Source organism: Belonocnema kinseyi, chromosome 4 (assembly GCF_010883055.1).
Source record: "Belonocnema kinseyi isolate 2016_QV_RU_SX_M_011 chromosome 4, B_treatae_v1, whole genome shotgun sequence".
NCBI lineage: Eukaryota > Metazoa > Arthropoda > Insecta > Hymenoptera > Cynipidae > Belonocnema > Belonocnema kinseyi.
In genome coordinates this window covers 98308232-98334039 of record NC_046660.1, presented here as the reverse complement: position 1 = coordinate 98334039, position 25808 = coordinate 98308232, and the positions used below count along the sequence as shown (strand labels likewise).

Here is a 25808-nt window from a genome sequence, read left to right as displayed (position 1 = left end):
TCCAGCTTGGCCTTGGTCTCGGATATCGTTTTCTTGCGAAGATAGTAGTGTTTGATCAAAACTCGAAACTCAGATTTTTCCATATTAAAAAAAACTCGGGAGTTTAGTCGCTTCTCAGTGCTGTAACTTGTAAATGCGTAAACATAAATGGCTGAAGTTTTGACAGGCGTCAATTGAAGGATCAAGCTCGAGGAAAATGGTTCACATTATTGAATACTAATGCAATTTCTTAGAATTTTTAGGTACTTATCAGACTGCCTAGTATTATTTGTTAGTAAGTCACAGAATCATTTTCTGACATCCTTATAACACAATTACTCACTATACGCAAAAAGAAGGTATTTTGTAATTTTTTAATAAGGGTGATTTACAAGGCCTAAAACAATATATCATGCTGTCTTTAAATTATTAAACAAACTATGATTCTAGAACTATTCTTTTAAGAAAATATGTGAAGAACTGTGAAAGAAGGAAAACCAGGATATTTTTAATCACTTAAGGCTGAAAATATCTAAGGTTTATGAAAAAATGCACATTTCAAATTTTAAATTCCGTATAAATGATTGTTTTTTCACTTTTAAGCGTAGTAGTTTAAATAGAATTAAGTTAACATCATCTTGAGTTATGCCTACCATCATGTTGTTATAATTATTACTTTTATGTGAGTCATTCATAATTCTTACAGAAAAAAATTACTAGATCTTTTTAGTTTTTAAGGGCCTGAGACTTCATTAGCTTCTGGATGTTCTACTATTTTTCATTTAAATCTTGTACAATTTTTTTGTCTCTTTGAATGGTATTTAGAATAGAGTAGACAATCAATGCTGCTTTCAGCGCGTGTCCTAAATTCAGTTTCGTGCTCTGAAAAAATTTACAGATAGGAATTCGTGTTGTCATTGTCGATAACGTTACAAAATCACCACCGAGTTGCACCTTTAGTCATCCGTGCATTCTATCATGATCGCTGTAATCATTCATCTTTTTATAAACTCACAACTGAAATAATGTCTTCATGACAGTAGGTTATCAAATATTATACTTGTACTAAAATTACAAACTAATATTTGTAAATTAGTCAGTCTAAGTGTTCACTCGTACCTAAATGTATGCTGCTGTAAAAAGGAAAAAAATGTAATTGGAAATGTTAGTGTTAGGTTAAAAGCGATTCTTACAGGGTTTTTAATGAAATTCTTTCAGCGATGAAGAATTACAAAATTACCGTTATATTTACTTTGTAAAAATAACTTGTTTTTAGAAACTTGAATTAATCGAATGATAAACTCGATTTATAAATAGAGGGTCCGCGGTCCTACCCTGTTAACTGATATTTTTTTCTAAATTGATTTTTTTAAAACATTTTTTATATGTTAATCCAAGTTAAAGTGTACCATAATTGAGAATTAAGCCACTTTAAAAATAATATTAAAAGAACAATTTTTTAAATCTTGGAAATAAGTTTGTTTACTTCTTATAAAAGTTATTTTATAATCATTTAGGTGTTTTGAAGAAACAGATGTTTCTTTGGTCTTGTGAACTTTTTCTTGCGTGATCCTTATCGACCTTTTTGTATAATTAATGCGCTAATGTGTTTACTTCCTGTGTACTTTTATTGACTTAATATGTTATTCTGTGTTGCTTTGCATGTCTCTATTGGACTCTGCATGTCGTGTAGGGCATCGTAAGTACTTAATAAAAAAGAAAAAACAACCAAAAACAACTTACACACTCACATAGAGCAAAACGGTTCACTGAACTTTTATAAATAAAATGAACAAGAGGATAAATAGATAGGTGAGCTGCGTTGTGTTTCATCTAAAAATAAAGAAGAAGAATATTATTTAGAAAGTTTTTAAAGTTTGAAAAAAATAAGTTTACTGATTTTGATTCTGCAAGCTACATGAACTATATGAAGAATTATGAAACGTGTTGCACTGTGTGGATATTCTCATTTAAAATTATATATTACAGAATATTTAACACTACAATTTAACAAAAACTCACTGTAATTTTAAGGGAAATTTCAATAATTTAATTGCAGGTGAGATCTTCTGTAAGACATTTTTTCTTGGGAAGTATTTATTTAACAAGCTGGACAAAACTGGAACGAGAATCTCTTGAATAAGAGAATTTTAAATACCTCATTCTTATTTTCGGAGTGAATAGACTGCCAGTGCCGGCATTAAAATTCTCTGCTGACACCGACAAAAAGTTTTAGAGATTGAATTACAGAAACTCTTTTAACAAGTTTTTCATCGATATAGTGAAATATATTCATATATTTTCATATTAGTATTGATCAGCTTACAAAAAAATCGAATTCTGATATGTACGTTCCTATATTTAATAAATAGAAACTAAAACCAGAAGAAATATATAAATAGTTCGTTCTATTCAAAACTAAAAACAATGATACAATTAAAAAATTTCGCTATTGAAATAGATTTCGATATTAAGTTCAAATTTATTTAATAGAATGAAAATACTTGAAAAGATTTAAAAGTTCAATGAATAATTGATTTTACAATTGTTCCCTTTTTCTTATTTCAAGAACTTTTTTCTTTATGCTTTACAAATCTGCTCCTAATTTTTAATATCCCGCATTAAAGTCTTTAATTAATTTTTGCGAAATTAAACTCGACCGTTGTTGATTCGGGACAGTAACAAATGAGCAACGCAAAATAAACGAAATAAATAATAGAGTAAAGCCAGCATATTCCTTTTATCGTTTTCGTAGACTCTCCTCCATTTTCGTTTATCTTGTTATTATTCTAATTTCTTCTTTTTCAAGTAACGTTTCCGACGATTAATCTATTCTGCACTCTGTATTACTTTCCGGCTACCTACTGCTACCTGAAAAGATTAACGAGAGAAAGAGAGGGAGGCAAGAGGGCGAGAAAGAAGCTAACGAGTACGAAAAATTAAAGTGACATGAGCCTTGCTCGCGGGGAGCATTTTTAATGATTTCATTTCATCGCTGCACTTTATTTTTCGTTCCGAACAACTCCTGTTTACGGAAACATTAATGAAGGGATTTTCTCTCTGTCAAATTCTCATAATTTACAAAGTCGCAAAAATTTCTTCTCGCTATCCATAGATTATTTTAATACTCAGTTAATTAGTTACTTCTCTTTCCTAATGAAAACTGCTACTACCAGTTTCAAGTGAACAGTTCCAGTTATAAATGCTTCTTATACTCCGAGATATGTATTTTTAGAGAAATAAGTTTACGAGACAGCCTTTCAAGTTGAAAATTTTATATTTAAAACAACGAAAGATTTTATTGCTATTTTTAATATTAGATCACTTCAGATCATATGTATTTTATTATTGTATGATTTTGATTTTAAAAAAAATTATAGCTTCCAATGAATATTGTTTGCAGAGTCCAGGTCTCGATGATTAGTGTACCTACCTATGTTGTTTCAGTTTTAAAAATCTCTTATTTGGATGATAACGAATTAAACCCTTTTCCTTCATAACATTGAAAAAAATATAACACAATTATACTCCATCACATGACCAATTATTACATGTTATTATAATCGGTGGCTTTATAATTAGGAAAATGGCTATGGCTCTAAAGCACAGTTTTCATTATAATTGCAAATAAATAATAAAAATAAAATAATACTATTCAAACAAAATAAAATACCAAATAAGCCATAAAGGCATGCCCTTATATATTTTGAAACATTTCCCAAAATTTCAACACAATATTTACATTTGCATTGTATAAAGTTTTCGAATACAAACTATGTGATTGGTTATGTGAGAATATGGTACATGCCCTAAAATGGCAAAGTTTCTGGTCAAAGGAAACTACTAATAAATCAAAAATATTATTCAAAGGTAGATGCAGAAAACAATTTTTGTCACACTACAAGAGCGTCGGTGATCACATTTATGTGATTTGTAAGGGGCCATCTAAAGAATATTTAAGATATGTTGATTATTCTTCTCTGTCGTTGATTTAATTGATTAGATGTTTGACTGTTAGAATCGTGTAAAATAAAATTGCAGAGTTGAAACAGAACAAACATTCTAACTATTGCTGACCTTTTGATGTTTTCGAATGTCTCAATTTACAAACTAGTTGTAAAATGTTAATATGTCTTAACTCACTTTACCGATTTCGCTTTGCGATTCTAATCGACTCTTCTTATCTCGTCTGTCTTCCTCTCTTTTCTTATCCTTCAATTCTTAGTTTTTCGAATATAAAGTACCTCGTAGCTCTACTAGCAAACATCCGAGACACGAATAATCATCCGATTTGTCTCTTCTCTTAGGAAAAAGAAGACGGTCCACTTTACAAATTCTACAACGCTATTCGAAGGCATGGAGACAGCTTTATGAAATCTATCAGTAGCCAAAGGAATATTACCTTATTCGCACCTAGCAATGCAGCCTGGGAGGTTCCAGAAGTTAAGCGAATCATGGAGGACAGTCAGCGTGTTGCAGAAATTCTGAAATTGCACTTGGTTCATGAGCCATTGCCTTTGGATGTCATCAAACAAAAAAGTGGTCGACAAGTAAGTTTTTGATACAAATAAATTCAATCCTGCTTTACAAGGGTATTTTACGTGAATTGGCAGTTATCACCTGCGATCTTTAGAATATTTTCAATTCTATAAAAGTATTTTTTTAAGTTTGGTGAATATGGTAAACACAATAAACTTAGCAGAAGAAGCTAACAATAAATAAAGGTATACTGAAAAATTCGAAACATCACTTTTGCTTCGAAATTAACTAAAATGATTTGGATGTTATACCTTTGTAGTACCTTAATCCTAACTTTTTTTATACAAATAGAATAGCGAAGTAAAACATAGATTCCTCTTAATTTTATCCGTATATACTCTTATAAGCTATCAATTACAATGCTTTTTGCGTCCATAGATTTTTTCAAGAAGATTTTCTGTAAAATTCGTTGTTTTGTGTTAACTTTTCTTTTTTCATCTTTATACAAATTTAGAAAAATTGCAGATAAAATAAATACGTATATTATGTTTGTTTTCATACTCATACAATTTGTGTTTACATTGGCACATTTATATTTATTTTTAATATTTATATATATTCACTTAAATTAACTGTATATCAAATTCTATTTAAAAATGTCATGTAGTTACTTATTCAAATGCTTTAAATTAGTCTTGCGCGCGATTTATATTCAGCTTTATAGAAATATAATATTGAATCTAGAATTCTAGTTATAACAAAAAAGATTAAACAAATACAGATCATTTTATTATAAAAAGACACAGCACAATTTTTTCCTTGAAATGAAACACTGTAGATGCAGGAGTTGAAGAACTGTGAACAGTTAATTAATTTTGGTCTGAAAATTTTTCTTGTTTTATTTTTCAAAGGTGCAATGGTACAAAAAGGGATCATTACTTGGGGTAATTAAAATTTTTTAGAACATTTTCGTTGTTTGACTAACACGTGTGGCTTGATTTTTTAGGTGTTTCTTTAATAGCCTGGAACCTCATTTCATTTCCTATACAGATATTAATGAATTATTAAAAATTTCCCTTATAATAATTTAAAAAAAAAATATGTGTTAAAATTGTGAATTTTATTCACACATACATTATCTCTTAGGTTTGAAATGAGGTTTATGAGCGATTTTTTATTTTTAATGTTGTACTAATATCTGTGCTGCACTGTTTATTATTAGCATGCGAGCACTATACGCCAGAATCACTGTTCTTCTTCTTTGTCGGTGAAACTTTACATGCTTTCTAAAATTTTTAATGAAATGAATTTTTAAATTTATGATTAAAGAGAGATAACTAGTCTAAAATTGACGAAAATTAAAAGGATCCCAAAGTTGTCGTTTGGAATCAACATATATTAGTTTAGTTATTGACTTACGAGCTAGTTTGAGTTGCTCATTTATGACCATAGTTACCACTTCATGGGACATGCTGCAACTAATACGATTATCGGTCGGCGTAAAATATTGATTAATTGACTGTTAAAACCAAGTCAATATAATTATAAAAGGTAATGCGTAATATATTTTTTAATTATTACATCGGATGTAACCGCACCGAATTATAGGTGAAGAAAAAACTTATGTTTACCGAAATTCGATAACCGTAGATTAAGTAGGCAGTTAATTTTGTTGGTCAGGGAAAGTTTGGACAAAGTAACGGATTTTGAAGGAAAAAATTGCAAAATGTGGGAATTTTCTGTAAGAAACAGGCTAACCATACAGTTTTAAACAAAAATATCTCTTAAGTTACTTTTCTTTTTTTTAAACATGCCAAGGATTTTTCAAGAATTTTTTAAAGATTTCAAAGAATTTGAAATATTTTAGGTTACTTTTCAAAATTCCAAGAGTTTTCGAGAGCTTAAAAAATGAAACTATCTTAAAGGATCTATGCGGTTTTTAAGTTAATTTAAGTCATTTCAAGTGACTTCAATGATATTAAGGACTTTAAAAGCTCTCAAGGTATTTTAATAAAGTTTCAAGGACTTCAGGAACTATCATCAAATTTCTTAAAACTTCATGGAGTTTTATAATGTTTGCATAGATTTGAAAGAATTTATTAACAAGAAGTAATAGATTGTTTAGTATTTTAAAGATTTGAGGAGAATTTCATATTGTTTTTGCAAATCATCTGAATTCATTTGGAATTCCCCCCGAATTCTTATTAATTGATATTGCATTCTCTAAACAAAGTTTGAATTCTTTGGAATTCTCTAAAAAATTTAATACTTTTGAATTCGTCTAAATTCGCTTAAGTTTGTTCAATTCAATGGATATAATTTTATTTTTCTAGTTTATGTTTAAATTATATTGAAGTCTTATTAACTTCGATTGAATTCTTAGGAATTTCCTAAGATTCCCTCAAATGGGTTTAAAATAATTTTAAGCTGACTGAATTCAATTATTTTTTTCATATTTTTTGTAATTGTTTTCAATTCGAAATTTGTGTTAAGTTTATATACACTCTTGCGAATCAAGTTATTTTGAATTCTTTTAAATTCAAAAGAGCCTCAGTCAATTTTTGTGTTAGAAATTATTCACTTGCTCGTTTTAATATATGACTCTTTCAAGTACACGAGCCTGTGACAATCTTGAGAAAATTAAATTAATAATGTATTAATTCAAATTTGTAATTGTTTTATTCCATTTACAGAAGACTCTGTTTTAACAATGTTATAAGAATAGAATTTTGCTCTTCAAATAACAAAGCTCGGGGAAAAAGAAAATTCAATCAAGGAAAAATAATGAAATTTGTAAAAGTAAGTTTTGCGACCACCCTAATAATGTCGGCTAATAAGGGATGTTACTTATGTAATAACAGAAGGTATTAAAAATTTGGTATGAAAAAACAATACAGTAGGTGTCGCGTTACTTTCAAATGATAACATGCCGAGCTCTAAACTAAAAAAAAAATGTATAGATTCCGCACTGAGGACAGAAACTTTAAAAGAAAAGGAAGTAAGGAAGTTCTTGAACAAAGAGTGTAACTTTGTAGAATTGGTTACAGACTGTCAGAAGCATCGAAGCAACCAGAGGGTTTTTTGACATTAAATAATGCTGACGCGAACTTGGAAGAAAGTTTGTCATCGGATGGTAGGAAGAAGTTAAACAAGAATCAAGCGAGGACGAGTAATTTAAAGAAAAAGAAAAAAGAGCCCGAAAAGAAACTTGGGAACCACTTACCAGAGAATTGGCCTGGAAGGTGGAAAATTAAACGAGAGCTCGCTTTTTTATCGTCTCACGGGCTCTTGCCACCTTGATTGGATGATAATGAGTCTACGGATGTGCACAAATGAGGTGCTTGGATGTCGAAGAACTTGAACAAAACCTATTCACTCCCTGATTATTCTTTTCCCCAATTTCACCTGATGAAAAGCCGTTACAATTTTTATACCACGCTCGCTGACTCTAAAGGAACGGTTAGAATTTCATTCTTCAATTTTTATCCTCTTTGAAACATTATTCATCTTTTAATCTCTGGATAAAGTAATTTCACATGAAACGTTCTGGAAAAATAATTCTGCTAAAAATTCCAGGCTGCAAAATATTTTATATACCGGGAATGAACATTGTAAAAGGTTTTCTTTTTTTTTTAATGTAGAATCCTAGCAGAAAGTCTGCTTATATACTAATATTTTTCAATTTAAATATTATTCCACACGCCATTCCAATTTAGTACGCTTGTTTCATAGAAATCAGTTCAAATATGCTAAAATTTGTTGAAAAGTCTTCTACTTTTCTATCAAACTTTTCACATTGAAACTCTATCAAATCTTATCCCCAAACCTAGGTCTTTAAATCTCGAAAATTTCTATAAAACTTTATCCGATGTGAAATCTTATACTTTTTCCATCAAAAGCTTTTTATTGAAACTCTATAAAATCTTATCCGCACCAAACCTGGAAAATTTCTATCGAATTCTGCCCCTCGAAAAATCTGATACTTTTCTACCAAGATATTATCATTAACACTCTATTAAATCTTTTCTAATCAGAAAATGTTGTTATGAGATTATACAATTTTTCGAAAAATATAATTTGATAGACAATCCCAAGATTCTGATATGCAGGATTTGATACAAGCTTGGTGTGGATAAGATTTGATAGAATTTCAATGAAAAGTTGTTTATGGGAAAGTATGAGATTTCTTGACAGATAGAGTTGGCTAAAAGCTTCTAAGATACTAAAATGCAGGACGTGATACACGTCTCGTTTTAAGAATGAGAAACTATTGATCGAAAAGTATACGATTTCTCAACAGATAAAATTTGATGGATATATCCAAGATTCTGATACATAGAATTTGAGACAAATCTTGTGCCGACAAGGTTTGATAAAAGTTTCAGTGAGAGACTGTTCACAGGAAAGTAATCAATTACCTTAAGGATAGAATTTGATAGAAATATACAACTTTCTGAACCATAGTATTTGATAAATATCGTTCAGATAAGATTTTATTGAGTTTTAATGAGAAACTGTTGAAAGTATACTTTTTCTCAACAGATACCATTATATAGAATTTTATTAGATTCATTATCTTAGAAACATAGAACATTATACACGTCTTGTACTGATAAAATTTAATATACACCAACCTCTCGCTTCCAGTTGGAATATATAATGTCGCAACCACTCTCGCCCTGCTCGCCTGAGAAACTGCCTGAGCCAGCAGTTCTAGGAAGAGCGAGAACGGGGTGACTGAAAGCGAGAGTTTGGTGTAATTTTAATGAAAATGTGGTGATATAAAAACATAGGAATTCTAGATGGATAGAATTTTATAAAAAGGTCTATAAAATTTTCTGATAGATTTTTATTTGTGAAATTCATTTGATTATATTAGATAGGATTCTTATGAAATCTGCTGATAGAATTTGATTTTTGAGGTTTTTTTGACTCAATTGTATAGGATTTCTATCAAATATTCTTATAGAATTATATTTAAATTCCACTTCTTTATAGATTTTGATTGAATTTCCTAAATGTATATAATTTGATTCAGCTTAAGGTTTCCTCTGGATAGAGAATGTTGTGTGAAATAAATCATGCTCAAATAATGTTCCCTAATTAATCAATTATCCTCGTTTTGCTAATATATTTGCCATCAGGATCGTAATACACCGCTATGGAACCAATAAATACTGTTATGTCCAGTTTTCAAATGTATTTAGAGCAGTTTGTTCGATTCGAAACATTGTTTGTAAATTTCAACCGATATCTCTGCTCTATGGAATTTATCGTGCTTTGTAAATCTGTCGTAAAAATGGCTTCTCTTTGCATTCTGCCCGTACCTTCCTATACTGTTTATGATGTCTGCAAATTATGGATTTATGAAAATTGAAGTCTATGCTTGCAAACTGTCCTTCCATTTAACGAATAAGTTAAATCATATAGTATTCACTTTCATAGGTTCTCTTCACCTCCAAATTATAAAAATTCAAAGAAAGCTACGCCTATCTAAAATTTAAAACCAACATTTCATGAAACGCTTGACAAAACTGTCCAAATGAAAAATAAAACATGATCCTTGTGCACTAAAAACTATCCGTAAATTTTCTCGGAACCTAATAAGATTTGATGCAAAATCCTGTTAAACAAAACAAGAATCCAACGACCAAATTTGGACCACAATGAATAAACGAAAACCAAAAAAAAACCCTATTGTAATCTGAAAAAAACCCAAAAAAACAATAAAAAATTAAAATAAAATTTTCGGAAAAAAGAGGAAAGAAAAATGAGAAGGCAGTCAACCACATCCCCTCCTTCTCTTTTTCTTTCTTTTGTCTTTTTTATTTTTATGACCATCAAATTACAATAAAATAAAAATAAAAAACATAAATAAATAAATTTGCATTACCAACGTTTGGGTACTCGTACAGTACCCTTATCAAGGCAAGGAAATTTTAAGTGGTAGAAATTGACCGCACCCACGAACAGGTGCTCTCTCTTTGATACCTGAGAATCGAATGAGGGTCAGTAGACCAATCTGTTGTAAACACAATATAAATATCTGTCACAATTACACCAGAAATAGAGAAAGTAAAAGAAAAATAGAATTCATGAAACAGCTACGTTATATGTAAGTAATCATATTAGCATAACTTTTGTTCAACCCATCCAAATCGGTTTTCAAATTAATAGATAACTTTTTTGTTTTTTAATATAAAACATTTCCATGAATTCCGTCTTTCTCTCACTAATTTCACTATGCAAAATTTGAACATTATCCCAGTCAAACTCATGGTCAACATCAATAAATGCCTTTGTATCTCTGGCAAGAACACTCTTATAACAGCGTCCCAAACGAACATCACTTTTGTGCTCCTCTGTCCTAGTATTAAGAAGTCTGCCAGATTGGCCTACTGACCCTCATTCGATTCTCAGGTATCAAAGAGAGAGCACCTGTTCGTGGGTGCTGTCAATTTCTACCACTTAAAATTTTCTACGAGTACTGCAACTTTGGTAATGCAAATTTATTTATTTATGTTTTTTATTTTGATTTTATTGTAATTTGATGGCCATAAAAATAAAAAAGACGAAAGAAAGAAAAAGAGAAGGAAGGGGATGTGGTTGGCTGCCTTCTCATTTTTCTTTCCTCTTTTTTATTTTTTTCCGAAAATTTCATTTTAATTTTTTGTTGTTTTTTTGGGGGGTTTTTTCAGATTACAATAGGATTTTTTTAGTTTTCATTTATTCGCTGTGGTCCAAATTTGGTCGTTGGATTCTTGTTTTGTTTAACAGGATTTTGCATCAATTTGATTATTGGACGTTAAATGGGATTTTTAATTTGGATTTTGGTCTAATTTAAATTTCGTAAATTCTAATAAGATATTTGAATCAAATCACAATTTCAATCCCCAATTGATTTCCAATCAACTCGCAGTTTTACAGAAGAAAGAACAAACGTCCGCAAAATCGAATTTCTAATTGAAAACGACGCTTTCTGAATTTTGTTTTTAAATTAAAATTTATATTTTTGCGGACGTTTATTCTCTTTTCGGTCAAATTGTGAAAATGTGAGCGAGGTTCTTATTAAAAGCTACCTTTCAATTACCATTCAATTTCAAGGACTCATGGAAATGCTTTTGACAGGTTGATGGCTGTAGTTTCAAAGTGTATAAATTTATTATTCGTACTTAGGTTTGGAATGAATTTAAATTAAAAATTTTTTTCAACCGTATCTACAAATTGATAACATTTTAAATTCTAAAATGTGAAAATTAAAAAATTTTAAAGCAAAATGGAACATTTTAATATCAGAAAGTTTTCTAGGAATATTAGAAATAATATTTGCAAGAATGTATTTCTAATGATGCGCAATATTTATTAATCTTAAGAATGACTTCATCTAGAAAAACGATATCTTTTCTTCGTAAATAATCACAATATAATTCCAATTAATCATTAAAATAAAAAAAGGTTAGTTTTATTGTTTCAACATCATTTTAGAATCGTATCTTTTTCAAAATCTAACCCTGAAAATTGCAGATTAAAATTTGGAGTTTTTAATTAAAAATATGAGAAAGATGACAAATTTGACAATATGAAACATTTGAAATGCATCTTAATTATGCATTTTGAGTATGGTATTCCTTTGAAACTAAAAAAGAGCGTATTGATACACTTTATTGATAACTTGTACACTGTCGTAATTTGAGAAAACACCATTAACTGGAAAAAATCGAAAAATGAGTTTTTTATATCGTTGGAATCGTGAAGAAAGGATGCACCTGATTATTAAAATCAAATGATTTGTTCAAACTAATTATAATATTTATCATTCTCAGATGGGAGAAAGCACGGCCAATACTTTTATTTTCTACTGAAAACATAGGTATTAACCATAATAATTTCCTAACGACTTTTAATTAACAAATCGATATTAGCACATACTCGGAAAAATCTGCCGTATATCCAGTCGTAAATTTATAATGCACTTTCATTGAATAGCAGATTATTTATCCATTCAAACAATTCTTTTTACCATAATTAATTGTTAAATTTTGCCGAGAGAATAAACATCGAATGCAATGGCATTTATATGTATACTCCAGGATTGGTAGAAAGAAATACTGGAAAAAGAAAAAATTTTCCGTTGAAAAATTCGTAATCCCTCTGCGAAAAGAGGTATCAATTTTTTTCTATAAAAATAAAAAAATTATGCAAATCTGATGGACGGCTACAGTGAAGAGATGAACGAATTGGAAAAAGGCGGAGAAAAAAGGAAATGCCGGTGCTTTTTACAAGCTCCAAGGTTCTCCTCTCGCATACTGACCAACATTGAAACAGTGGCAATATTATTCCAGCTGGAAAACTGAAAAAGACTCGGGTGGTTGATTTGCATTGAGCGTAGCGATGCATCCTGAGCTATGCTAATTTATCGCCAAGATATGTTTCACGCTGCTTTCATGCTTCATACGCCATGCTAATCCACTTTCTGCAGCTGATGCAAGCCGATGAATGACCAAGTATACGAAAAGTTTTTAAGGCTCTCCAAAATCACTCAATGTTGTCAGCATACAAGCTGGAAATTCGATTTCCTCGAGGCCAGAACAAATTTTCTCGACACGATTCTTAAAACTCAAATCCAAAATCATAAGCTGATGATGAACTCGCAGTAAAGCATCAGGATCGTTTTTGTTTGTAGCTCATTTGTTATATTCTCGAAATAAGATTTTTGTTTCTGTGTGAAACTATATCATGAATTTGGCTGAATTTTCATTTGCAAGTGTCTCATTTTTGTTGCAATTCAAAACAACACCGAATCGGTGTACTTTTGTGGATCGGCGTCTTTCTGTGCTTTTTACAATTTAACATTTACATTCTCTGACATCATAAATTTTATCTTTCATTTTTCTCAAGAGCAAATGGTATTCAATACGATAATCATGATTATTGCCGTTCATTGTATTTTGTACTCCTTCTTATTTTTAAAATGTACATTATTCTAATTCAAAAAATACATCAGCCAATTTCTGTGTATAGTCAATTGCAGTTTCAGGGATCAGAGAGATTAAAAAATATATAAAAAACAGAATTGAAAAATGCTCATGTTTAAATTTTCGTGATTATACTTTTGTCAGTTGATAGCTTTTCATCCCTCATTCTCATCAATTTTTGTCCGTGTTATTATTTTTGGTACAGAACCTTACGTTTTTCAAAGTATTTTTCTAATTAAGCTAGAAAGAAATAATTTTAAAAACACTAAAATATCAATATATTTGAAAAAATTTATTTTCTTTTAATGTTTCCTTAGGAATTAAAATTGATTTCTGAAATATTTTTATTAGTCAAACATTTTAGATGTTTAAAACCTTTTTTAATGTCTGCTAATAAAAAAATGTATGTAGTGTAAAAAATCAGAAATAAAAAGTAATGCATTATTCACGAAAATACGCGCTATATATTATAATAATAATATAATTTATTGTTTTCGATTACCAAAACTTTGTTACCACAGCCGTCGTTTTACGTATTTTATTAAAGCATTCAAAAGTATTAAAAATTAATCAAAATTACTATTTATTCATGGCAATATTCACCGTTTTTCTCCTGTTTTAACTTTTTCCAAGTTTTTTTACTTAATTCAGAACAGAATTAATAGAACCCAATAAAAAGATTGAACTATTTTTGGTTGAAAATTCTTGAATGAAAAGCCTAATATTATATTTTGGCTTATCAATTTTATTATTTTACAATTTTTATTTCTATAATATATATTCAATCGGCCTAGACAGTGGTGAGCTGTTATATTTGATTTCGTTTTTCCAAATGCCCTGGCGAATTTTTATTTAGTTTGAAAATAAAATTGTAGAAAATAATATATGGAAGCACCATCATTTATGCATAACGTCATAGAATACCATTTCCTGTTAATATGCATATACTTCATTACAAGATTAGCGATCTCTGTGACGATAATTATAATCTTTAGATAGTACATACATTGCACCTTGATAGAAAGGTATTGGTATTCTTAATAATTTTTCAACATTAATTTAATTTATAAAAACTCTAAAAATATTGATTTAAAATATAAATAATTTGAACATCCATCGTATCAGGTTGAAATGTATTGAATAAATTGCTAGTTTTCTATTAAAAAACTCTTTTACCATGTTTTTTCTTCTTAAATAACCACAAAGTTTCCCATTAGAGTTTTCTGTTGTACACTATACATAGCACCTCACTGATAATAAAAATGTATAAAATAATAAATAGATTATATAATAGAATTAAGGCCATGTGATGAGTAGGTCACGTCACCAGATTTCTACCTTAAAACCACTTTTTTATTTCCCAACTTATTATCACACGAAACGCCACATCGAGTTGAAAATTTGGGACACTAAACAAGAAGCACTAAGAATGGTGGGTCTGGTCCTAAATTTGTATAATTATGAAAAAAGTTCTTTGTTGTAAATAATTTTTTTTTCCTTTTTTCATAATTATTAAAATTTAGGGCCAGACCCACCTTTCTTAGGGTTTCTTATTTATTATCCCAAATTTTCAACTCGGTGTGGCGCTTCGTGTGAAAATAAGTTGGGAAATAAAAAAAGTGAAGATAAGGTAAGAATCTGGTCACGTGACCCACTCGTCACATGGTCTTGAATAACTAATTTTCAACAATAAATTGTTATGATAGGTCCAGACAGCTGCAGACAGAAAGAATCTTTACTTCAACGTTGTTCAGAATCCCTCTGGAAACGAAACAGTGACAGTAGAAGGTGGTGGCGTCAATGCCACCATAATTACAGCCAACATTGCTGCCACTAATGGAAGGATCCATATCATCGACAGGGTGCTTGGAATTCCTTACACTACTGTTCTCGACAAACTAAAATCAGACCCTCAACTGAAGTAAGTTCATCATTGATTTTTTTCCTGATCATATATTGCGGTCTTTGTTAAAAAGTTGAGTATAATTTGTGTAACACATTTGTTGCCAATTCTACGCCCTTCCCCGCCCAATATATCAAGTCGTAACGAAATTCTTTCGACCCCCTCCCTCTCTGCCTATTTTACGCATTTTTTAAAAGTGAAATCTGATTATACATTCGTTTATTGCAAATACTAAACTTTATCATTATACTATAATTTTGTGTACATGGATTTGTTATAAGTTTCATTTGTTGAAAATATTACATAACAACAATAAATTACCCCCCACCTATGTAACATATGGTAAAAAAATTTGTCTCTTTGCCCCCAAAAGAATTGCTCCGTAATTTATGGCTACCCCCCAAGGCCATATTTTGTTTTATTTCTAAACATTGATGACTAAATAAACTTCCATTCATCGTAAAACACTAAATATCTCATTTAATGTCTAAAATTCCTATTTTTGAAATAAACAAATAAAAACAGAAAACGTAAAGTTTCACATCGTATTAAGAGTTCAGATATTCTCTCTGAACCATTTCATCCAAGACGAGCAATTTGCCAATAAATGATTGCGACTTACCGATGCACAATGTTCGTGCAAATCAAGTCCCTTCGCAGACTCTGAAATTGATCTAAGATTGCGATCTCAATTGAGAACATCCTTTAATTCGACATTCATACCTTTCATACCAAAATCTCTCCCATCACGAAGCAAATCGATAATTGAATTGAACTGTAATCTCTTTTCTCTGTGTCTACAGTCTGTGAGCACTGAATTGACTTACCAGTAGACTATAGCTTCATTTTATTATATAATAAAATGAAGCTATAGTCTACTAGTAGATATTTCTTCCTGTATCAAATGTGCTTTTGTTGAGGCTTAACACATGTAACTAATCTTATTTCAGGTATTCTGAATTTACATTCAGATATTCAGATTCTTGATAAAAAAATACTAGTATAGAGAATAAATTAAGATAATCTTAATTCAAATAGGCTAGATTTCGTACTGAAACTTCGAACTATTAACTTCGTCTTAGTTCGTGTTCAGTGAGGTCTTATTTTGGTGTCTAATTTAAACCAGAACGTGCTTCCAGTCATGCAAAAAGGATTGGATTAACTTAGATTGTTAACCTATCGAGAAAGAGCGATCGGTTCATTTCCAAGGGAATGTAATTAGTACAATTGAGTTACTCTTGGAATCCTTGAGCATTCTGTGATTGCACGAGATCTTTCCTTTAATTCTTTGATTCAAACATTATTTTTCTTTCATTCAACATTATTTAATTTATAAAATATTAATTGTATTTAAATTATAGTGTACCCTTAAGTCGGATTTCAGGCACCTCAAAATTTCCTAAAGTGACCAGATGAATTATTTAAAACTGTTCCAAGAATCTGGAATCAGTTGTAGCCTTAACTGTTTCTAGATTCTAGTTAAAACCACCCACCTTAAGAAATTTAAACTATCCATATACGAATGTCCGAATTTACCTCATATGTTTGAAATTGCCCTGTTTGAGAGTACTTCTTTCCTTCTTAATTACCACAGATGGAAACTTTTCTTTATGTAGAAAATCTTCCATACTGTGCTAAAAAATTCGAATTTCAAGCAATTTTTTAGCCAATAACAAGCGATTTCAATTTTTCAAGATCCGAAGGAAGTAAAAGACAAATTCTGAAATTGGTTAATATTTTCTGTTTAGTTTTTGAATATTCAAATTCAGAGATTTTCCTATGGGCTAAAATATTACGGTGATTTCTTGTGAGTAAAGTGTTTTTCTAGTGCACAAATATATAAATTTTTGAAAAAAAACTATTTCAGACTAAGACTTTTTTGAAATATATTTTAAGAAGCCATATCCCACATTATACTACTTGGTGGGATTACATTATATCATAAATCTCCCATAACCAGTATTTTTTTATTAAAATAATTTTTCCTATAACAATCAAGCCCGCAAAGTTTTATAATGTCCAATATGGCTGCTTAAAATGTATTTGAAATTTTCTTTAGGGGGGAGAATTAAAAAAATTAAGAATTATGTATTTTATTGTGAATATTTTTTCTAAAAATACTTTCTCAACTTTTATTGAACAAAACATAGTTGTACTTGGCAGATTGTTTGCATCACAGGTCATGATTTTGGTCGGTTTTCATGTTTCTTTACAATTATAAAAGTTACTTATTCACTAAATATGAAAAATTACAATTATTATTCAATTCAAATTTCTATTGGATATTTCAATTTCAATTAAAAATGGAAAAAGTAGCTTAACTTAACCGATATGTGATTTGTGTGTATTTTAAAGTGCATCGTGACATATTCTCGATATATATTGCAAGAATTATAAATATCTACACTCTATATTCACGATTCGTTCATAAATTGAACAAACAGAATGGAATATTATATTTTCAATACTAAAAATTCATGGAAATATAAATTGGAGAGAAAAATTATTTTATGTTGATTTTAAAAATGTCCCACTCGAAATTGGATTACATAATTTGTTTATAAAGGTTATTGATAATATCGGATGTTCAGTGATTTTTAATAGAATTTTTTAAATAATAATTATGATTAAAGGAAAAAAATGTGTTTAAACTTCACATACTCTACTTGCACATTAAATACATCCTATACAAAATGACGCTAACTTGAGTCCCATATTCTGGTTTTAAACAAAAACTTTGTTTAAAAATTTTTTTGTGGTAAAATTTGAATTTTGTAAAAATATTATATTTTCAAAATATATAACAGGGAATACTCCAAGTTTCATTAAAACCTAATTATCGGTTCCAAAAATATCGATCATTCCTACACAGAAAAAACTGAAGTTAAATTTTGTTGCATGTAAAATTTCCAGCTGATAAAGTTTACATGCTATTCGGCGAAAGTATATCCTACGATGGAATAAAAGCTGTCGTCTGCTACGGCATCCTTAGCAGCAATGGGAAAACGGGCAAGTATGAGTGAATTCGAGCTATAAATTATTGGCACACCAGATTTAAAACAACTAAAAAAAAAAAAAGTTAGAATTTTTAGCAGCTAAAACTTCGGTAACACGTGTACAATCAGCAACAGAAAATAAGAAAAATAATTTGTTCTTATTGATATATCTCCTCCGAAATCAATTAGATTATTTTTAAACGACGACAGATAGTGCTGGGATCGCAATTCTTGCTACGTCGCGAATAAAAATGGAGCGATTATAAAGCGAAATATTATCCCGGCACGGTTAAAAATTGGAAATTATCTTCGATTCATGTAAGTTTATCCGGCAAGGTTAATTTTTGTTGCGGTGAATCCTTCGCCCGAAATCGATGTAAACTTTATCTTTCGTCTTTTCTGTGCATTATTAAAATTTGAACGGCCAGTTGCAGAAGCAGGCATTTCTGACATTGGACCACCTATATCTATTTGTAATAATACAGTATCAAAATCTCAAAGTAATCTTACTCACAGAAAAGAGTGTTCAAAAAATTCAAAAATGTACTTCTCTGTGTTAGAAAGGACCCCGCACAGAATACATGGGAAAATGTCTTTCGGTAGATTTGGATAAAAGTTAGTAATTTATAAGCGCCCAATTAGATATTCATCAACATTTTTTTTAATGTACAGTTTTAACGTTATATAGCGCCAAGCGCTCAAAATCAGAGCATAGTATATATCCGTATCGCATTGAAAGCAAAAACGCCGGCAGAATCAATATCACAAATTAAAATATGGTAAATATTACGTTCGTATCATACAACGCGCTTTTCGCAACGGCCAAACGCTAAGCGCTCAATATTTTTAATCTACTGTGACATCATTGTTTCGAAGCAGCAACGGTTATAAAATAAGGTCAGTATCAAGTGCGGTAATTCCAATCATATGAATCGCCCCCTTCACGCACCATGCGAACGAAAAGCGCTCAATATTTGATAATGACTGCAGAACTCACTGTTTCAGAGCAGAAAATAAGGTCACTATCAAGTTCGGTTGTTCGAAACATATATATCGCCCACTTCTCACAATATTCAAACGCGAAGCGCTTAATATTTCGAACTATCTGCAACACTCACTATTTCAGGGCAGCAACGATGATAAAATAAGGTCAAGATCAAATGCGGTCGTTGCGAGAAGTGGACGGTATATATGATTGGCACAAACGCACTTGATAATGCTCTTATTTTAGAAGCGTTGCTGGCCTGAAAACTGTGACTGTTGCACTTTATTACAAATATTGAACGCTTCGCGTTTGGAAGTTGCGAGGAGCAGGGCATTTATATAATTGGCAGTACCTCCAATCACACTGAGCTCACTTTGCATTTTTCTCCACTCAAAGCAGTAATTGTACCATATATAATAAAATCTTGCGTGCTTAGCCGTTGCGAGAAGAGGACGATATATATGATTGAGATAATCGTACATGATTATAACCTTATTTTAAAACCATTCCTGCCCAGAAACAATGAGTATTGTAGTTTATTCTTAATATGAAGCGCTTAGCGTTTGAACGTTGCGAGAATAGGTCGATTTATATGATTAAGACAATTGCACATGAACCGATGATGCTCTCAAACTGTGATAGTTCCAGTTGATTCCAAATATTTAACGTTCGAGCGATATAATATATGATTCGAAAAATCGAAACTGATATTGATCTTATTTGATAACCTTTTCTGCTGTGAAACAGTGAGTGTTGCAATCATTATCAAATATTGAGTGCTTTGCGTTTACACGTTGCGTGAAGCGGTTGATTCATATGATTAGCATTAACGCACTTGGTACTGACCTTATTCAAGCACCGTTGCTGCCCTTAAATTATGAATGTTGCAGTTTAGTCAGAATATTGAGTGCTTAGCGTTATGACGTTGCCAGAAGCGCACTCTATAAGGCGGGAATAATGTTTACCACGTTTTAATGCGGTGATAATAACTCTGTTGTGGTTTTTGCTTTCAATGCTATACGGGTATATCTTATGCTGTGATTTTGAGCGCTTGGCGTCGTATGGCGTTAAAACTGTTCATTTAAAAAAATTATGGTTATTCCATTGAGCCCTTATAACCTACAAAATTACGAATTTATAACCATACCCACCGAAAGACATTTTCCCGTGCATTCTGTTCGGGGTCCTTTATGCTTTTCAAATATTAGTTCAATACTGCGACTTTTAAATTTTCAGTTAACTAAATGTTTCATTGTGTAATTGAAAATTCAGACATACTCTTATATTCCTGGCAGATTTTCTGCATGAGGAAAGAAAGTACATAGTGTGCAATAATGGATTTGCTGTTCGTATATGCGAAATTCTTTAATAATTGATACTCTCATTCTTGTTTGCTTTTACCGGCGCTGTGCATTGAGTCAGGTCTAGGGTGAATATTTATAACAGTGATTCACTTATTAGTCAGTGTAGGATGAACGTGCAAGAGCAAATTGTGCGAAGCTTGCAAGAAGATTCTAGATTAGGGTTGTTTTACAATTATAATTGATATTCAAGAGACGTGAGATATTCCAAAGGGATATCCACTCCGAGTGTAAGCGGGAAAGTCCTCGCAATCCTGGAGCGGATTAAACTTCAAAGAAACGCTTGTGAAAGGATAGCTGGATGCCAGGGAAGAATAGAAACGCAAATTGCCAATTTTCAGCGCGTCAACGTGTCAACTTTTCGAGAGGACTTCATTCTCTAAAGTTTTCATTCTCTTTTCTTGCTCGTTTTTCGAAAATTGTCTATATTTTTTCCGAAATAATAAAAATTTATTAAGTTTACTTCTAACCTTGTTCCACTTTCATTCCTGACACGTACTTATTCTAAACTGTAAACAACCATTTAGAGGCCGGATTCTGTAACCGCATATATGTATAAATTTTTCTTGCTAAACGGCGAGCACTATTCAACCAAGTTTTGAATTTCAATTTTTAAAGTACATATTCTTTTAAGAAATTTAATTGCGGACCTTTTTTCCCTCAATAAAAATGTTGTAGTCTTTGCCATTTTAAAGCAAGCCTGAAAATCCCGTTTTTTTAGGAAACAATTTCTTTAGTCTTTTACTACTTCGATGCGCCATAATTCAGTTAATTCTTCCAATTTCTCCACGAAATTTATGATCAACCTTATTCATGATTTTATACGGCCGTTAGAGTAAATAACATAATAACATTTTTGTTTGAACAAAAGTTATAAATTGTTAAATTGATACACTGCATAAATAATGAATTTATATCTTCAAGCTCATGGAGAGCCGAGCGAATTTTAATAATCGAAAACCTTCTAATAGGAGAGTTGTTCGGAAAGTTTTAGGTTTCAATATAACCTAAAACCTTATAAGTTCTATAGAATGATGCATATACTCTTCTGAAAATCCTTAAAACAACAGAAGATTTTTTTAAATCCCTTTAAATCATTCAAATTCTTGGAAATTCCATGAATTATTGCTCACAAATCACTCGACTCTCCACGAGCTACAAGTGTTTGTCCAGTGAAAAAATGCACAATTGAATTGATATAAGGGTGAGTATTCTTTAACGGCATGTACCACACACGCATGTACCATACCATTTCTTCACGAAATGCGACATTAAGCTGAAAGTTTGAGAAAATGAAGAAAAAAGACTACTGGAACGTTTGTGTACTAATAAATTTTCACAGATGCACAAAAAATTAAAAAAAAAATTTTTTGTATTTGTAAAAATCTATTAGTACATAAACGTTCCTCATCCCCTTTTCTCTATTTTCTTAAACTTTCATCTCAATATCTCATTTCGTGTGGAATTGGTATGATCAACAAAAATGGTTGGTAAAGTAGGAATCGGATAAGTGTCACGTGCCCTTAGATTAAAATTTAGAACCTCATTGAAAAGCGTATAGAGTTATAATTCATATAAAAATATGAATATGTCCATACAGATGTACATCAAAGTGGGCAGCAGTGACTTGGAATTTTAGTCAGATCTAAGGATTTAAAAAATCTATATAAATACATATGTATATTATTGCAAGCTTTTTGCCATCGGATATGTTTACATGATAATGGAAAAAATATGCACATTGTGACATTTTCATTTCTAAATTCATTTTTGAACATCAACAAGCGAATTTTAAATTTGGGTATTAGCTCAAAAATTGACAAATCTTAAATCTAAATGTTTGATCTATAGGAATATTTTTTTTCTTTACATGAAATCAATATTCCAGGAAACATCATTTGTTTCCCAGAAGATTGTCTCTTTTTCTGAATTCGACCCTTGATTTTGAGTCCCTCTTTCATTCATGTGACTAGCAATCAAGATACATGATTAAAGTGTCTTCATCTTATAATAGTACAGGGTGAAGATTGTAGTGAAGAGTAACTTTGAAAGGCACAAGTGGTTAGGTATTGTTGATATTTATTGGTCCAACACCGGATGCTGGAACAAGATTTGGTATGAGGCGATAGAACGTTGACGTCACCACTCATCTATTGCATCGAATAACGATTTGATAGCCATCGTATAAAGGGGTTAATGGCATTAAAGCTAGCACCTTGCTCCGACGTTTCCGGGTGTATACGTCGCGCCAGAACAACACAGGGTAACGTATGGCCTTCCGATAGATGGACATTACTCGTCGATACATACTTGATCGAAGCTATCTAATAGCTCTTACTATGTACCATTATTTCCAGGCATCGCCCAGCATATTATGAAACTATGGGTTTCGGTATCTCAATCGTTTAATGCATCCAGTATCCAATTCCAGTTAGGTGATTTGGGACTCGCCGTTCGTTGCTCGCACTTCATACGTAAAATATTCATGAAGCATCACGCAGAAAAAATTCTGCTAAGGTAAACTCTGCAGAAAATTCGGTAATCATTATAGAAAATGTATGCTGTCCCTATTTTAACTGGAAATCCTGTAACCTTAGCAGAATTTTTTTTGTCGTGATAATGTGTTTCATAGGGTTTCCTCTGAAGTATATTTGTACCTTTTTGTTTTCTTTTTAGTATTGTAGTACATATTCACAAAGTTAGATACATATATCGAGAATGTTTCTTGGATTTTAACATACATTAGAGTGGTTTCAAAAAGGCTGACAGAAGCCTTTCTGCATTCACTGATGTGAGAAGTCTAGAGGGGAGTGACTTTAGCTTAAAACGTCGAGAAGGGGCCCTTGATTCATTTTTTGCATGGAGATTTATTTCACGTGTCTAATTCGAAGAAAGATACTGATAACGCTTATGAAAATACTCATGAGAATTTTAATATTCAAAAACTTGAAAATGGAGGATTTTTGTTCCAAAAATGCTCAGAACCGAATCAAGTTTGGCTCAAAATCAGCATAAGGCATTTGAAATTTTCCGAATGAGCAAAAAAATTGGACTGTAAATTCCAGTATTGAGCAGTAACTTGTTATAAGTAACTACCCAATGAGAAATTGACTACTGGCAGCGTCGGCGCAATACTGACCGCCAGTACTGGCGCAGTGCTGGCAGGACCTTGGTATGATAACTATGTTCGGTACTGGCTTTCAGTACTGTACCAGTGCTGGCGGGCAGTACTAGCAGCCAGTACTGTCGCAGTACTGTACATGAAGGTTAGACAGACTTAAGCCGAAGCTCGTTTAAATTTATAACAAGCAGGGGCCTGCATAAGATGTGTGAACTATAATATCATTTAAACGATAGAGTAGCTTTATTTTGCGTATGAATTTCTGTACACTTATTACGAAACCAACAAAAATGACGCTGGCTGATCGTTGAATAAAACTCAACTCAGGCACGATTGAATATTTTAAATCGTATCTGAGAAACCAATTTTTCAACAATTTTCCTAGGTCATGCTAAAAATTTAAGTCGCGGTACAAAATTTGAGAATCTCTTGAATTTTTTTTTAAACTTCTCATGGTCTGTCTTCTTTTCAAAACGTCAAAAAATATCTATTAGGTACCTTTCGACGTGGAATTTCAAAAGCTTTCCAACTGTTTAAAAAAATACCCTACCTGTTTTTTTCACCGAGTTATCGTGGTTCAAAGTCAGCAGTGATTTTTAATAGTGCTCGCGCCAGCACTGGTCCGCCAAGATTTGGCTGGATGTTGGCAAGACCACAGACCTAGTACTGTGCCAGATGTAAGTTACGGCTCAATACAGGCATTTCCCATTGGGTAAGTTACTGAAACGTTGCGTTTTTTGCACCCTTAAGGGTAACTTGGTTACTTTATCTACAAATTTTCAGAACGGCTTTTTTGATACCAATGTATGAATAATTTCAAACGTAATTATTCAAAAAGACCCTTTTTAAAACTTATTCCTAAAAAAAAGTTTTATTTTGTTCGCAAAATTTCCTCTTTTTTTGTTTAAAGTACCTAGCTTGAAAAGAAACAATTTTTTTGTAATTTTTCGTTCCAATACATGCTGAGATATCTACCTGCCAATATGTAAATTTTAGTTAAAACCCAATTGTTTATGACGGTGTAAATTTAGCACAATTAATTCGACTGGTATAGATAATAATTATCGACTAACTTTTCAAAAAAGAACCCTGGATATTCATAAAAGTCCGGGGACTTCCCCGCCATTTTAAGCCAAATTTGCCCTTCATATACCTTTTTACTGCATGTAGAAGTGTTAGTGGGGGCAGGATTATTGGAAGAATATGTTATTTTGGAAGGTTCCGTAAGAAAGTAAATGCGTATTTTTGTTCGATAGAACAATATTAAATGATTCGGACGTGCCGTTTTATTTCTTCATAAGAAGAATATTTGGGGAAACCCCCTGCTCGACAACTACGAGGCGTGAACATGTGATTTTCAATAAAAAATAAAACGAGCGCAAATTGCACGGTCCTCTCAAGAACCCTTTTCCGAATGCGACATATGCATTGATTTTTTACTTAGCCCCCCCCCCCCCCCTCCACAAAATCCTCAATCTAAACGAGGATCCAGTGTAGTGCGGTATATTGGTTGATAATTTTACTTTTGCGTAATTTTTCTTACAGATTATTTCTACCGGTTAAATAAAAAAATGTGATGTATTTTTTTTTATTAATTAATAATGGTTCAAGCAATATGCATTTGTTTAAATAATAATTTTTTACGTTTTATCGCAAATTACACAGGCCGACAAAATTTGACAAAGTTCCGGAACCAGAGACCAGACCTAGTATACCCGAAGGTTTTTGCTGCGCTGAATCCGAATCCGACCTCAGAAAAATTCCATCATCCTCAGTTTTCGAGATATTGTAACCTAAAAGTGCAAAAAACACCGTTTTTTGCTATATTTGAGGTTACATAGCATCTTGAATAAATTTTTTTTTCAAAATCCATTTTTCAGATTCAAGATAGCTTTTTTTTTCATCGGTATATCATTGATTGAAGTTAAGTATTTTCGCAGTTTCGTAACAACGTTAAAACACCTTATATAGCATATGTGAGGCTATAAGCCCAATTTATAAGTGATCGT

At 31.3% G+C, this 25808-nt stretch overlaps 1 protein-coding gene across 7 annotated transcripts in view; it reads left to right on the top strand.

Moving 5' to 3' along the window:
• Positions 1 to 25808, top strand: part of LOC117170553 (fasciclin-1) — a 492646-nt gene that overhangs the window by 456339 nt on the left and 10499 nt on the right. For 3 of the 7 annotated variants that reach the window (XM_033357375.1, XM_033357370.1, XM_033357377.1), the window contains exons 9-12: positions 1673 to 1678; positions 4287 to 4529; positions 5370 to 5402; positions 15140 to 15354. In XM_033357375.1, coding sequence (XP_033213266.1) covers positions 1673 to 1678; positions 4287 to 4529; positions 5370 to 5402; positions 15140 to 15354 — 497 coding nt within the window. The remainder of the gene's footprint in view (positions 1 to 1672; positions 1679 to 4286; positions 4530 to 5369; positions 5403 to 15139; positions 15355 to 25808) is intronic. The other 4 variants (XM_033357372.1, XM_033357371.1, XM_033357376.1 and 1 more) reach the window with 2 other exon arrangements.